This window comes from Perissodus microlepis, chromosome 19 (assembly GCF_051167445.1).
Source record: "Perissodus microlepis isolate ML-2025 ecotype Zambia chromosome 19, ASM5116744v1, whole genome shotgun sequence".
NCBI lineage: Eukaryota > Metazoa > Chordata > Actinopteri > Cichliformes > Cichlidae > Perissodus > Perissodus microlepis.
The window spans coordinates 27,989,882-28,006,630 of NC_140479.1; the positions used below are offsets into that span (position 1 = coordinate 27,989,882).

Consider the following 16,749-nt stretch of genomic DNA (forward strand, 5'->3'; position numbering starts at 1 on the left):
AGGTTTGCATCTTGCCCACGGATATGTGGGGGGAGCCCGGGATTGAACCACCAACCTTACCATCAGCAGATAACCTGCTCTAAATCCTGAGCTACAGACACCCAAAAGAAAGCAGAAATATATAGAAAATATAAATAGAAAACTGCTGCAAAAACACAACGTATGCTGAATAAAACACAATGTTAAAAGACAATCACGCATAGAACAAAACAAGTGTCTTTGAGGAGACAATAATGTGACGGAACAGCTGCGGAAAATGTGCGAAGGATCGCGCAGAGACACGGAGGGTGTTAGGAGTAAGAAAAACATGCAAAACAATGTATGTTATAATCGCATGATTCGTATAAAACTAGATATACCTGCTATTAGCTGTTTACTGTTAGCTTGTCACTTCTGCAGCTGGTCCGTCACTTTATTGTCTCCCCCAAAACACTTTTTTTCTCGATTTCCTTTGTGTTGTGTGCTTTTTTTTGTTTGCTTTCTGTTCTTACGCTGCAGAACGTTTGACCTCACAGGCCACCGTACATTCGCCTTTAAAACAAGCGGATGTTAAGCCTCCGACGCTGCCGGTGACCTGCAAACATAAACGTGACTCGAGTAGACACCTTCAATAAAATTTTATTGAAAAAAGTACCAATAAGCAACAAGAAATCCAGAAGAAAAAAAAGGATTTGTAGAGCAAAGCTCCGCATGTACAGCATATTGCACTACATAACAAATTGTCTTTACTTCCATTATTATATCAACAACCAAAAGAAAAAATGTATATAAACATAAAAATGAGTGCACAGTAGAGTCTTGAAAACACACAATCAATGTTACAAAAATGCTACATTTTCGCTGGGTCTCATTTCTTGGTATACAGAGAGTGTGTGATAATCAAGACTTCATTGAAACTGAGCAGTTAAAGGCATATTCCAGGGTTTTTTCTTTCTTTCTTTCTTTCTTTCTTTTTTTGTCTTGTTTTTTAAATCTTTTTTAGAAATACATTTACACTTTATCAGTTCTGTAAAAAGAAAGGACAGTTTCATGGTTACGAGCTCACGAGCAAAATCAACCGCAACCATGAATTCATTTGGTTTTGTGTATACAGGACAGTAAGATGTGCAAGGAATGTCGCAAGCTCATTTGTCTTTAAAAAAAAAACAAAAAACCCAAAATGCTCTTGATCTCAATGACTTCAAAAAGGATCATACTGGTATTAAAAGTCATTTTACAAGCGTGAAGTGTCCTTATAAAAGCAGACCCCTTTTCTTAAGAAAATACAATTTAAAAAAAAAAAGAACGTTAAGAAAAACCACGAAGAAGAAATGTTATTACTTATAAAAATTCAAAACTTTCCTCAAAGGAAAAAAAAACTTCAAATTTATATAAAGTGGACTACAAAATTCAAGACACTGACGGTTTCAATAAAATACGCATGCCTCTTTCTCACTGTCTCTCTTGGGATTTTCTGCGCTCACGTATGCCGTTTGAGGCTCGGGAACCTCATTCTAACAAAACTATACAGGGCACCACGGTGGCTTGTTTCCCTTTCCAATAAATCAAACCGGGCCATCGCACCCGAGCCTACTTGCTCGCTGCACCGAATACGCCTGACACGTGGCGAGATCAACTGAGGAGAACAAATCAGAGTAAATACTATACATCAACACTCAACAGATAAGAAACCTAAGGGATTTACAGATACAAAGTACTTTCCAGTGCATACTGATTACAACACAATGATTAAGATTAAAGAATTGAACACATACGAGTAAACTGACGCCCTGTGACTTGAGGAAGAAGGCAACCTTTTTGTGTCTAATGTCATGTCTGTCGTTACTTGTTATGAGGGCGAGGTCGTGTGGGAAGGCGTCATTTTTGGATGGTGGAATTTTGAGTATCAAACACTCATCTGCAGTCTGTAGTTTTCTTCTTTGTGAAGAGCAGCAGCTGTACTTATGTTTGCTCGGTTTAGATGATTGGCTTAGCAGTGACACCTGCCGTCACTTAAAAAGTAATCGTAACTACACGAATACAGTAGTTGTTCTAAAGGTGAAGACGGTGTAACGATCGCCAACCTGCTCTCCACAGAGCCAAACAGCCGAAGCGTATACAAGTCCGGGAAACCAAAATAGAAAAAAGGAAAACAATGAAGTAATTGCACACACAGGTGTATACAGTAGAAATGGGCAAATACACTGAAATAAATAAAAGAAGAAGAAAGAAAAATAAATTACAAAGAAAGTGAACCGATGAACAACAACCATGTAATGAAGGAGCAGCACAAAGAGGAAGTCAAGAGCTGATGGTGAGACGGGGAGCTACACGGACTGGCTCAGCGTTCACGATCCGCAGGAAACTACAACCACAACCACATTCAGTGCACCTCGCACCACCTATGACTACTACGCTCAGTAGCTCCGTCCCCACCACAGCCAGCAAGTCAGCCTCAAACTCCTCAGTCGAACGGTACCTTTAAGAAGCGTGTGCTGAGAAAGTTGGCCGAGATCTAGGTTAAAATGGAGATGGGAGAAGCGACAACACCTCGAGGGGGTTTCGTCACGTATTAATCGGCGAGAACAGCTCTTCTTCTAACCATGTAACAGATTCTCAAGGTTACCAGTAGCCCACAAAAGTCTGTCCCTGAGACATCTTGAGAAAAAAAGCAAAAAAAATAAAAGCCCAACAACAAAAAAGAGAAAGAACCTAATCGTCATGCAGTGATAAACTTGACACATTGTAAGGAGCATGTAATTACAGACCCCTGATATGTACTGCTCCTTGGGTCCAAAAGTTGGCCTGGGTTCAGCAATGAAAGAAGAGTAAAACAAAACAACAAACAGCATCTTTGACAGTGTCTTTAAACATATTCATATTTCAACAATAATTACAGTCTTTTTCACTTTTTCTTTTCTTTTTTTGTCCATTTCAGAGACTGCCCGTCTGCTGAGTCAGTGGTGATTATATGTGCTCAAACATCCCAAATCTGGATCTCAGCACCAACGACAATATATAATACCCCATAAAAGGTGGCCTGAGAGATTTAGTTTTACGCACTGGGTTCGGCATATTGTTTCGATGTTCTGAAGATACAGCGGGGCCGTGAAAAAACAAAACAAAAAATCAAAACCTTTTTAACTGAGCCAACGTGTCTCTCTCCAACTCTTCAGTGTGGTCTGAAAAACTGCGTGAGCGATCTTTCGAGAAGCGTCATCCAGATTGTGTTCAGTCAGGCCTCAACACTGAGGCACGTCTCAAGACAATGCGAATGGATAAATGTGAAATGGGGTGGTAAGGAAACAGGTGGTAAATGAAAAAAACAAATAAACAAACCAAAAAATCAACCTTCATACGAGACAGAGGTTAGCTTGTCAACATTCGGATCTTTTGAAGGGTGGTATAGTGCAAAAACAGTGGATCCACAGCTCCACTTCAAGGGCATGGAGGTCTGAAAACAATCAAATGAAAAAAAAACATTGAAAAAAAAACCCCAAAAGGGAATATCAGAGTAATATACTGGGAACAAGGGTCAAGTGAAATGAATAAAACAGCTGGTTTAGGTGTTACGATATCTGCAACAACGTGATTGACTTGTGTTCTAATATAGTGCAAGACCTCTAATGGTTGTTTACATGCGTGCAAAAGTCGGCACGTTGACGTGCGCTACATGTCAGATGTCATTTGCCCCCCGATATGTTGCAGGAAAAAGGCTAAAACGACAAGTAAACCCAGTAAAAACCCAGGTTAAGTGAAAGGATTTTAACAATAACAACACAAGATGTCCAAGTGCACATGCCTTGTTTTCCTTTTTCACTTTCTTTTTGATGTCTGGCAAGTTTGCATGCAGTCACCTGGCTTGTTTGACCAGACGGTGACGTTAAGAAGTGCAGACTCCACCCAGAGAGTCAGCAGACCCAAACATCTGACATGTATCGCGTGACTCTCTTTGCATATTAAAAGATATTCAGATGACATATCACCGTGCGCTCACTTTCACACGCGCGGAAACTACTGTTCCCAGTATTTCTGAACAATACCAAGAGGTCGTGTTCAAAGAAAACCAAGGAGGGACAAAAGACAAACTGAAAGTAAAAAAAAAAAATGAAGAAAACATAAATGTTCCACTGAGGTGAGGTGCAAAATGCTTTTGTTCTGAGAAGTTGCCTCTTTGGAAGTTAGTAAAAATCGACTTGACTGGTCACCTGGGAAACTTCCTCTGCGTTTCCTTTCACTTCCTAACCATCTTCTCTTGCCTGTCAAAACTGCTCAATACTCATTCTGGCAGAAGACACTGAATAAGGCATTCCCAGGTTCTGTGAGAGGTCATTAAAGTGAACAAGAACAATGTACTGTACAAAAACACTACACCATAGGTATGCCAAAAAAAAAAGAAAGAACATTGCCCATTAGTGGAATCTCAGAGCAACATGGCATCTTCTTTGAAGGAAAAAAAACAACAAAAAACCCCCAAAACACAACCTGGTATAAAAGTTGGTTGTCTCCGTCCCGCGGTGACCTCAATTGTTTTCTCCCCCAAACAGACCCGTGTTAGATTAGACAGTGCCAGTAGGAGTCCAGTTCCTCACAGAGATGAATGAAAAACGGGGGACAAGGTCGCCTCACCTCTGTCCTCCACCCCCTCCTCCGGCTATGAACCCCCTATCAAACAGAAGGCTGAGAATGGCCGCGGCCAGGCGCCACCACATCGGCCCCTGGTTCCTTTGGTTTAGGTGATACTGAAACAAAAACAAGACAAAACGCACAACAGTTATAAACTCAAAACACAGCACCAGACACAGCCATTATTTGGGGTTAGTGTCGTGTTTATGTTGTCGGCGACCGACGCTGATTCACAGCGAGCATAAAACGTAACGAGACGCCGATATTTTCAGGGCACTCCGCTCCGCTTCCCAGCGATACTTAGCAGAGAGGATTCCCTTTGTGTGCAGGATCCTTTACGCGAGCCGGGCTTTCCCTACAGACATTCCTAGCCATAAACACATTTATCGCACGGTCACACTTTTTTTTATTCTAATCTTCCTGGCACAGACTAGCAGCCAGCAGCTCAGGAGGAGACTCTCTCAGGTTTGCGAGCCAATTGGATTGTGTGCGATTAGGAGGATAATGCTATCTCTGCCATTGAGAAGCTGAGATAAGATAATTGCACCAAATGGGATTAGAGGGCTCTTGATGAGAGGCAGGGAGTCTGTGGAAAAACACACGTGTCTGCACGAGAGGGCTACAGTAGTTGAAGATCTCATGCCCCGGACGAAAGGCAGACTCCGCTACACCTGATAGTGCCGAGGCTATTTTCAGACCAAGAGGGCCGTAAACTGAAAACAACTGGGGGGGGGGGATTTAAGATTAGTTTTTCAAAACAATGCATGAAAGTGTACTACGTTGTCTTGATAACATTGTATTACTGTTTAGAAAAGCCAAAATATCCTAAGGCAGCGATTAGATACGCCATATTTGCACGACTAGTGTCCAAACCTTGACCTAGTTAACAGTCAAGAACTGCCACTGCGATAAGCCTCTGGGTTTCCATACCGTTATCACACTGTGGTGAACTTTGCAGGGTGTTGCATAAGCTTTAGCAGTTTCCAGCCAGCATGTTTGTATTCTACTTGCTTTCACCTGAAAAAAGAGGTAAAAACGCTACGGTAAACACAACCAGGAAGCTGTTTGTTTCATTTTGACATGTGTAAATTTTGCCCTGGAGATATTTTGATTAGGATATAATAATAGTGTAATGTCTACTTCGAATAAACAAAGGCGGTATTTATTAGAAAGCACAAAATGTTGCATCGCTGGAAGCCGCCATGCTTGAAGTCTTGTAGTTTATTAAGTTACACAAGGCCGGCTCTGCCATGAAAGAAGGGGGGGGGGAATGTATGTATGCAATTATAACAATACTGTATGTCGATATTTAACGAGAGAGGATTTTTCTGTCAGAGCGTAAATCTCAAAATGAGTCAAGTTCCATGAGAAGCGAATTCGTCTTTACAGTCCAAACCAGAATGCCCCCTGTGACCTTTCACCCTCGTTTCTATCAAGCTAGACACAAAGAAAGTGAGAGAATAAAAAACAGCAAGAGTGACAAAAGGAGGTGTGTAGGCCTGCTGCAAGTTAGTCATGAGTCACGACACCAACTGTCAAAATGAGGCTCTAAATTTAGCCAGCGATAGAGAAGCAGAGTGGAGCCAGATTCCCTATGTCGTCACGCTGACACCAGCCTGATGTGCTTTATCAGTGCAAGCTGTCTGTCAAGCCAGCTGCTCGCAAGCTCTGCCTTATCGCTTGAGCAAACAGGCCAGCCTCTGCAGCGAGAAGCCCCGCGTTGTTCATATCGGCGAGCGGAGAAGGGCCGAGTATCATGCGAACATAGCGGTTGCATAAGTTAATAGGCAACAGCACAAACAGACGTTCCCGTCAACACAAATAATCAGAGAACAATGAAAGAAAAGTAAATACCATTTGTCATTGCTCCCAGCACCACTTTCCTCCCTCCCCTTCCACAAGTGCTGAAAGGAGAGAGTGCCGTGCCCTCACTGGAACAGTGACGAGATAAAGCGACAACCGCTGCGTGTAAGCGTGCAGGCGCGCACACACGGAGGAGATATTCAACCCTGCTTTCAACACCTATCGAAAGCACCAGGAGTCGTCTCCCTTAAAAAAACATGGGGATGAAACCTAACTCTGCTCCTTGCCCTGCGCAGGCTGAAGCAGTCTTCCTGCCATTGTGAATGCCATTATTGCTGTGTCTCAAATGGCAGGCCCGGCTAATGTCAGCCATCCCTCTGGGGACCTTAGAGTCCCCTCCAGCACTTTCTGACTGAGGAGCAATTTATCTGTCAGCATCCGCCAGCACTCCCTCCGCCACCTAATCCCTCCTTTCGCCAGGGGCCACGGGCTCCCATGGAGAGAGCACCGGCAGCCACGTTGCACCAAAATCCATCAAAAACGATGGCAGTCGAAGGCATTTAGATTGCTCTGGGACAAGTGTCTGCGCTGAATAACTCACCTACTGACGGGAGCAACAGGAATGAGACCTGGCAAACAGTACCGCTATTATCCAGCGATCGTTTTTTGGGGTTTTTTTTGTGCTAACTGCCAGACCGTGCGATACTGAGAAGTGAGAGACGGCAAAAGAGCAGAAAGCAGAAAAACAAGTATGGGTGTATTCATGCATGAGCATGTACACATGCATGCACAATACAATAACTTGCACAACCAGAACCAGAAATAGTAATTACAGAGGCTTCAGTGGAATCACGCATCCAAAACCACACTTAAGTGTTTGAGTTGTAAAAACATCCCTCAATAACAGCAAACCACGAAGACACTTAGGACAGTAGCAGAAGCACAGCCATGCTCGGAGAACAAAAGAAAATAAAATTATTATTTTTTTGCCTTTATCAAATATTCACTATCTAGGCATATGTGTCTTCAGGATATGACTTTACAGGATGGTTTTCACTCTGACTGTCCTCTCTGCTGTTTACTCAACCAGCAAAGTGAGCACAAACCACTTCCTCATCTCTTGACCCAGGCCTGCCTCCGATGTGCGTCAGTAGATCCTGGTCGCACACACATAGCAACCCTCTTGTCTGACCGTCTGTGTGTGTGTCTGCCCGTGTCACAATACATGAGTCATGCTGCTTGCTGCGGCGGTATAAATAACATCTGCTTGATAAAGTGCATGAGAAAAATCAGAAGCTGTCTCATAGGTTAGAGTCTAAATTTAAAAAGAAAAAAAGATTATATATATATATACATATTTTTATGTGCACGGGTCATCCCATTTCCCCACAGGGAGTTTTTAAGACAGCTTAGGACAGTTGTTATTTGATCATGTGAAGTTCAATTTCCATTCTCCATCCCCCCCTGTATACATCCTTAAACCATCATTATTATGGATCTCACCTCCGCAGTCTGCCTATGACTGAGAAAACTTCTTTTTTGGGTGTGTGTGCGTGTGTGTGTCTCCTGTGGCTGCGCCTCGCAAAGGGAAGGGGCTGCCTTGAGACTCCCTGGAACCACAGCTGTTCCCCTCTGGGCTCACGTGGGGAGCTTCGGGTTACAACATGTTTACCTACTTCTACCACTTCTGCTTTTTTTCCTGGATGTATCAGCATGCGTGCATGTGTGCGTGTATAAATGTGTGAAATAAATATGTGTGTAAAGACTGTTAACCACCTGCGCAACAAAATTACTTGCACTTTGCAGGAAATCTCCCTGGAGGGGGGGGTCTGTGCATATTTTGTGCATATTTAAAGATAAAGAAATAAAAGCATGTCACAGGTTTTACAGCACACCCAAACAGCAGTGATATGCCGATACAGTGGACACTGTCGCTGTGACCACAGTGTGTTGTTTGAGTGCAGGCATCCTCCACACCAACAGCCTTCAGAGCACATTAAGGAAACAGGGGAAAAGAGAGAGAAATAAACAGGAAGAGGAGGCAGGGGAAGGGGGTGGGGTGGGAGTGTGGGTGGGGGGGTGAAGTGGGGGAAGGGCTGTCCTCGTTCTGAAATGTCTTTGGCTTGAGGGAAAAGAGGGGCAGAGGGGGTGGGGGTTAGGTACTGGGGTAAAGTTCTGCATGTGTATAGCCTCTCCAAAACAAATATAAAGCGAGCACCATAATAGAGAAGAAACTTTTGACCCACAATTAATCTCTGTCAGATCCAAATGAGATCCAAATATTGATTTAAAAAGAGCAAAAAAAAAGGTTTGCGGATGATGTGGCTAATGTGTGGACTTAACTTTTCCCTGCTCCGACTTTATAAACACTTAACCTGTGGTGCTTATTCGCACACAGACACAAGTTTCCTCTCTAGTTTGATGGCAGCAAATTTAACTTTACGGTTTATGGAGTCTTTTGTTTCTTATATTGTTGACAGAACGTTGGCGTATCTTCCTGGCTTTACTGCTCTCATTTTACCGGCTCAGATAGGACACATAGAGACTATCTGACAAAAACAACAACAACAAAAAAAACAATATAGGTGTATTTGCCTGTTATCAGGCACAGGGAGCAATCTGCAATTTAGTCAAATTTGAAAACTGTCAAAAGAATCGGGTTGCCCTCCACACTTAATGTGAGGCACTAAAAGCATGCTTGTTTCACTACCATCCGGCACCACCGTTTGTCTCCCAGTATTGCACAATCAGCCGAACGCATCCATCCTCCTCACCAGTTGCAGGCGTTCCCAGTGAAACTGGTCTCCTATGAGCTGGAGTTTCTGTCCGATGCAGGCCTCCACGCTGCGAGCCGCGGGTCGCTGGCGGGGCAGGCGCTCCATGCTGTTTTGCTGCTCCGTGCTTCCTTGTCGACTCGCTCTGTGATCCCCGACGAGCTCGAAGCGTGCCGGGAAGTGCAATCGAAAACCTGCGTTACCTGTCGAGTGTCAGGACTCATGCTTATTATTTTGTAAACAACACGTGCTCAGCAAAATAATCTCAATACAGCAATGACGCCGGGCGTGCCATTCTTTTACACACAGGTAAGGAGATCCATCAGTCTCCTGAAGTACTGCAGAACGCGCCTTTCAGCAAACAGGTTGCTCAGCTATATATCCACAGTTTACCCAGCTGTGGTTATTCCTTTGTCTTTTTTAATGACCTTAAATAGTTTCACAAAATAAACCCACATGACTAGTAGTTATAGAGCTCCTCTGGAATGGTTACTTGTTTATGGCACCAGAGTTATTGCTGTCACTGATAATCAGCTCTCCGAAGAGTTGCTGCACAGGTGAGCACTTCTGTCACATCCTTTCAGTCACAATGCCAGTCTGGCGCCTTTTGAATAGCAAAGCAGCTGGGTACACTGCATACAGACCATAAAAGTGAATGTGATGACGACTATGAGGCGCCAGGGGTGAGATCAGCGCAGTAACGCTGTTAACCATCCCTCACGGTGAGTCTCGCATTGTGCTCTCGTGCGTCGGTTTTATAACACCGGTTATCACGCACAAGGCAGTGTTCCCTTTTCCTCCCCTCTTTTGAAATATGACATGTTGTCAGCCTCACCGTAGAAGAGTGGTCTGGGCTCCTCTGCGACTCCACAGGGCAGCATGCCGTTGTTTGGTACCAGGGCAGGACCGGGTGTCTGTGTGCCTCGATGTTCACACTTTATCTCCCTGAATGTGGTGCGCCAACAGTTGGCTTTTGGCTCAAACACATCGTCCTCCTCATCGTCCATACGGGGTGCGCTTTGAAACGAGCAGCCTTAAAAGTAACGTGACAGGAAAAGAACAAAGGAAAGGTTAAAGCCGAACACGTGTAGTTCATCTTCCAGCGGGCACGGCGTCCCAAGTTCCCTTCGCTAATGAATCCAACCTTGGAGAAATCCACACTAAGAGCTGATGAGATGATCTCAGACACATTCATTATTCGTTCCTTCCTCCAAAGCATTCATTATCATTATAGACAACCTGTCTGGCCTATAATGAGTGCCCTCAAATCAATAAAACCACAGTGGATAAGTTGGGGAAGAGAAAATGAGCAAACGGTCTGCCTTAATTTGTGGCAAAGATCTCAGTGCTTATTTAGACAAATAGCTCTGCTCAACTCAGTGATGAAACCACACAATTCACTGTGGTTACGCAAGTCAGTTGAGCCACAGATACATTTAAAGGACTTTGCTGCCTAGATTAAATAAGAGGTAGATTATCTTTTGTCTGTGCTAAGCACATGGATGGGGGTTTCAATAACAGTCCCATAATTACTAACTTTGCTAATAGTTGGTATTTTAACAGTATTGCTGCACCGTATGTATATAAATATGAAAGTTATATAGATATTAGAGCAGATATTTGATGACAATAATAAAATGCCTCATTATGATTCATCATACCCAATTTACCGCAGTGTGGCAAGAATCTCAAGGAGCACTTGGCAAACTCTCCAGAGTCAATACTAGACTGCATTCAACTCTGAATAATACAGTGGGTCAAACAGTCATCAAAATACGGGTGAAATTCAAGTTGGCCTCACTGGCAAAACTCAAAGTCACCACTGCAGTTGTATTACGGGGTTAGACTACTACCACACTTCCAAATTAGGATCCACAGCAAAAGGGTAATGACAGTCTTTGAGGATAATCCTACGCCACTCTCCCTTCCCTGGTCTGTCAGCCTGCCAAGCTCCCGGAGAAAGGAGTTTTCATTTCTTCACCCACCATAAGCAGATTGGCCTGGCTCTAGCATGCCCAGACCTCACGATATACTGTGTGCGTTCACAATAAACCCTGTGTGTAAAGCCACTTAATGCTTTGTTTTGACAAACACACAGAAAGAACATGTGCATGTGCGTGTGTGTGTGTGTGTGAGAAAGAGAAAACCTTAGGTTCAACTTCCAGATACACAGGCTTGCTGTCTGTACTGCTCTACTGACCAGGCAGTGAGCTGCATGTTTGTGTCAGACAGTAGCTCCCCCTGCTGCAGACAAATTAACAAAGGGGAAGGAGCGAAAGATGCGGTGGTGGCGAGGGAGCTCTGTTATTGACACAGTTTCAATCCAACGGCTTTAAGAGCCTTCCACCACGCCGTATCGGCTTTATGTAACATTACTCACACCGAGAAATGAAGCCTTCTCACGCTCAAGCTCGGCCACTCACCACACATTTATAACATATAGAAATAAAGCAGAGCGCGTTTTAAACCGACATTTGACCGAAAAGACATGCAAAAATACAGCTTGAGTGGCGTGAAACAAAGGCAAGAGTGGGCATATGTGTAATACGGGTCCTATCATTTCATTATAGGAAGAAAACAGTCGTTACTGCGTTTTAACAGAGCACCCGGGGACGCACTCGGCGCCCCGCGGTCTGAAGTCCATTCACCAAGCCGGGCTGAGCAAACCGGGAAAGCCGGTGTAATTCAAATCTGCGCTGGGTGAATGACAGGCCGTACATTTAACCGCGTTTATGAGCAGACAAGCCCGGTGGTTTTGTGCAGTAACATAGGGCGAATGAATGCAGACGCGAATGGAAGGCAGCGGCACGTTGCGCTGTCGGTTCTTATTTTTAAGGACGCGCATGTTACCTGATGTCATCAGCTCGCTCCGGTGGACAGTGTGCCCTGGACGAGGACATTTAACAGCGTTTAAAAGTGTCTCCCGTGAACTTACCACACAGATCGGCTTCGCTGTAACGACTGTCCTATAACCGGAAAACAAAAAGAAAACAAAAGAAAAAAGCCTAAGAGTTCAGAATCCCGCTGAGTCAAACGACTTTAGTCCTTATCGCCTCCACGACTACTTCCATTCTGCGAGGAAAAGCGCTAGCAGCCTATTTCTTTGCAGGCATGTCAGCTGACTCCGCCAACGGGGCGTGGCGCGAAAAATTAGTAAACAAACCCTCTTTAAAGAGGCTTGCTTTCCCTCCGGCACACTTGCACTGCTTCCAAGCGAAGAAAGAGCATATTCCTTTAAGAGCCGGCTACATATGGGTGCTGCAACCAATAGCCTACTTTGTTGTTATCCCGCCTTCTCGGTCGTGTAATCAGACACGTGGAAGGGGAAATTCCCCAGAGCACGAGACCGCTTTCTCGCTACTACTGTTGATCATCTGGCTGCTCTGGTCAGATAGCGCTGTCATCTTGTGGTTTTTTTCAGCCGTTTTTTAAGGCGATCGTGGCTCAAGAGTTGGGAGTTTGCCTTGTAATCGGAAGGTTGCCGGTTCGAGCCCCGGCTTGGACAGTCTCGGTCGTTGTGTCCTTGGGCAAGACACTTCACCCGTTGCCTACTGGTGGTGGTCAGAGGGCCCGGTGGCGCCAGTGTCCGGCAGCCTCGCCTCTGTCAGTGCGCCCCAGGGTGGCTGTGGCTACAATGTTGCTGCCATCACCAGTGTGTGAATGGGTGGATGACTGGATATGTAAAGCGCTTTGGGGTCCTTAGGGACTAGTAAAGCGCTATATAAATACAGGCCATTTACCATTTTACCATTTACCATTTTGCCCTGACAGCTGTATATTAATATATTTATCTGACATTTGAGAATTTGCTGAAATAATTCAGCCCACAATTAAAGTTGATTACAGCTCGAAGCATATATCACAGTATGCTGCATCCTGTGTTTTTCTCTATGGTAAGTACTGTGCAAACGTCTTTCATTTGTTTATATTTTGCAAGGAAAATGAGAAATAGGTAGAGTGATCTACTGAAACGCAAACACATGTGTGGAAGCACAGGTTATTATGATTATAGAACAGAGGTTCTGTAATCCTAATAAGCTTGACTGTCAATATTTGGTGTAGCCATCTTTATTCTTCACCGCAGCCTGAACTCTCTTAGGTAATCTTTATGTAAAGTAGTCTACAGGAATAGTTCTCCAGGCTTGTTGAAGAACATTCAGAGCTCTTCTTTGGATGCTGTCTGCCTGTTGTTCTGTTCTCTGTCAAGATGATGCCACACTGGTTCACTGATGTTGAGGTCCAGGCTCAGCAAAGCCATGACTGATGTGTTTTTCTACCCAAGGTATACATTTACTGCACAATCCTTTTTCAGATTGTGTTTGGAAACGGAAAAATTAAGCCAGGTTTGAAATCTGATGGCAGCGATATTCAAAATCATTGACTGAAGTGGGGCTTTAAAACATGCTAGAGCCTCCACTGTGTTTTACAGACAGCTGTAGATATTCACTGTTGTACCCCCTGACCTCGTCTGTACATTATTGATAGGGATTTAAATTTGGATTTTCACTTCATAAAACCTGTTATCGCTGATTTTCAGTCTCGTTCTTGTGTAATTTGGGACACCTCAGCCTTTTTCTCCCCATTTCCCTTCCCTAAGAATGGCTTCTTTACAGCCTCCACTCCACTGAAGCCATTTCCGATGATGCTTTAGCAAACAGTAGATGAATTTAAGGTCCAGATGCATCTCTCTGGTCCTGTGTCAGGTCTTTGCTAGATTTTTCCCCCTTTTTCTTAAGTACTTGACTTTCAGACACTGTACACAAATTACTGGGTCCCTGACTCACCACCATGACAGTACCCCCTCTTAAGGGCTGGCTCCAGACAGCACCAAAAACAGCAGACCACCTGGCCCGAGCAGGTGGAGGGGGGTCCAGGATGGAGGGCTTGGAGCAAAAGCAGAATTACAAGAATTATTGGCTCATTGGAAGCAAAATATAAAGAAATGAGGTTTGGTTCAAAACTTTTGCACAGTACTGTAGGTGTATTCACATTCACAGACTCAGTTTCTTACTGGGACAATAATATACTGAACAGCATCAAGTCACTATAGTATGATATCTATGTTTCAGTAGTTACTTGAAAAGGGAGGTCACATCCTGTACCTTAGAGAGCAGTACACTTTAGTAGAGAAACCAGACTTTTGCTAAAAGTGAAATATACAGTATATCAAGGTAGACTAGTTAAATATTTTGTCAGACACTGGATTATATTCATTTCTGCTGGTCACTCTGACCTGTCATAGACTCTGCAGTAAAGAAGTCATTTTTAGAATGATTTCAATATGTAATGGATGTGAAACTGTATAACAGTGTAAGAGACAAGTCAACATCTATGAAAGGCTTTATGAGAGATCTGTGTACCACACTCGCAGCTGAAGACATCTAAACCGTGTCATTTGTGCTTTTGTTGATGCTGCTGATAAGTATATTCTTTAAAACTGTGGTCTATGTACCTCAATGTTAATGTGACACTTTGAATTCTGCACTATATTGTGGGTCTATAAATCCACAAAAGGTGGGCTTCATGTTGCCCAAGTGTAATTTATTATGTTTTCCACTTCTGATCGCCACAGTGTTTGAACAAAAGTACAGGTTACATTTACAGACTATAATTTCAGAAGTTTTTATGCCTGTGTTTGTTCAGTGTCGGTAGAAATGACCTAGATTCAGCTGGAAGAGGACTGCATCTTGATCAGTTTAATTAGGCACCTGCAGAGAATACTCACGCTTTTGTTTTGTTTTTATCACAAAAACAACAATCAGAGGCTTTTCACAGATGCTTTAACTGGGACAATATGATAGCTCTTGAAACTGTCACATTATCAGAGGTTTTAAATCAGGTCATCTCAGAAAAAGCACAAATTACAGAGTAATTGGAAATCCAAATACATCATAAAAATGTTTAACTTACGATGCTGAAGCTATCGGAATGGATCCGAGGGAATGTTCAAAGAACTGGAGGCAACAAATATCCCTGTCCCTGAATAAAACTGAAAGCAACAAAGAGCAGTGACCCCGGTTTCTATTGGACAGCATTGCATATAAACCCCTGGGGCACAATTACACAGTAATTAACACATAATACACCATGCACACAAATCCTGACAATGATGTGAGGCAATGTATAGGCTCTATAAAGACTCCCCCAAGAAGTCTAAATCAGGCCTTAAAGTTGATCCTGGAACCGATCTGTTGCGATGGTGGCATCCTAACATTCAAATTCAGTGAACAACCCATAATTTCACAAATGTTTTTAAAGGCAGACTGCATGGCTAGGTGCTTGATATTACACATCCGTGGCAGATGGGACTGAAAACACTTGAATTTGTTATATACTATTATCCGTATACAGTATCCAGGTCTATGCTAAATTGTCTCCAGTAGGCATGTTGTTATCAAGTGCAGGGCAGATACTGGTAATTTGCCCCCTCTTGTCAGCAGAGCTGTCTCCAATCACTGATCAATGAACCCTGGGACAGCTGGAGCTGGGGCCGACCCTCTGCATTCTCTCACACGTAACACACCCCACCCCAACTCCTCTTTCTCCCTCTCACTGTCATTCAGCTGTGATCATGTCCCACCACTGAGCTGTGTGAGAAGTCACGGGTCTCTGCCTCCTCTGTTATGCGTTAATTGGATAGACTGCTAGGTTGGCCTTTGTCCCACCTGCAGTTTCTTCGAAGGGGTGGGTATGCATGAAAAGGGGATATGTTTCCTCATGCACAGTGATATTGGAAACTCGATCACCTCTTGCATGAGTGGCAACAAAAGGCTCAAAGATGAGCATTATTTGCTGCTTCCTTTTGTACTCTTGCCAAACAAAGACGACCCCACCACCACCACACACACACACACTTAAAACACCTGTAATTACTATAGAATCCCTTTAAGTACAGGTCTTTGTTGTACATGCTGTATAAAAGCTAGCACTACAATACATTCTCATGTCAGCTGGGAAAAGAAACAGATAGGCATGTATATTAGATCAGCGGTCCCCAACCCCCGGGCCTCGGACCGGTACCGGTCCGTGAGTCGTTTGGTACTGGGCCGCGAGAGTTGAGGCTCAGGTGTGAAATGTATAGTTTTCAGGGTTTTTATCGGTTTTCAGCGTTATTTTGTTATCGTTTACTCTGTTTTCCTGGGTCTTTTCACATGCGTTATGACTAAATCTTCTTTTTTTCGGTACCGGTACTAGTTTTATTTTGTTGTATTTATCCGCGACACCTTAAAGGCCGGTCCATGAAAATATTGTCGGGCATAAACCGGTCCGTGGCGCAAAAAAGGTTGGAGACCGCTGTATTAGATAACCTTGCAATTAAATGGTTTAGTGTTTGAAAGAATCTGGCGTTAATTATTAATGAAAAACCTAAGTACACAGTATTGATGACATTAAAATATCAATGGAAAACAAAGCCGAGTTATTCATTAATAAACATTAGTGTGCAGTGTAGAAGTGCAGCAATCATTGAAGCTATAGGCCAACTCTCAGTGGGACACAGACACGGGCATCTAAAGCACAAATAGTGACTCGCAGTGATGTATTCACTGCTACTCTTGCCATCATCTAG

At 43.6% G+C, this 16,749-nt stretch overlaps 1 protein-coding gene across 2 annotated transcripts; it reads right to left on the reverse strand.

Moving 5' to 3' along the window:
- Positions 1-602: 602 nt before the first annotated feature.
- On the reverse strand, positions 603-12,325 carry bmf1 (BCL2 modifying factor 1). 2 transcript variants are annotated; one of them, XM_084915230.1, is made up of 5 exons: positions 12,118-12,325; positions 10,018-10,215; positions 9,183-9,385; positions 5,536-5,622; positions 603-4,721 (listed from the first exon to the last, which is right to left on the reverse strand). In XM_084915230.1, exons 2-5 carry the CDS (start codon positions 10,187-10,189, stop codon positions 4,605-4,607), a joined length of 579 nt encoding a protein of 192 aa, XP_084771356.1. In that variant the 5' UTR covers positions 10,190-10,215; positions 12,118-12,325; the 3' UTR covers positions 603-4,604. The 2 variants fall into 2 exon arrangements, with proteins under 2 accessions (XP_084771356.1, XP_084771355.1); XM_084915229.1 differs by lacking the exon at positions 5,536-5,622.
- Positions 12,326-16,749: the final 4,424 nt, after the last annotated feature.

Excerpts from the sequence above, each read along its gene's own strand:
- bmf1 (XM_084915230.1), bottom strand. The coding sequence starts at position 10,189 with ATGGACGATGAGGAGGACGATGTGTTTGAGCCAAAAGCCAACTGTTGG. Across the intron at positions 5,623-9,182 it reads ACTGGGAACGCCTGCAACTG|GTGAAAGCAAGTAGAATACA; the intron begins GTGAGGAGGATG and ends CTCTTTTTTCAG. Across the intron at positions 4,722-5,535 it reads TTCACCACAGTGTGATAACG|TATCACCTAAACCAAAGGAA; the intron begins GTATGGAAACCC and ends TTTTTGTTTCAG.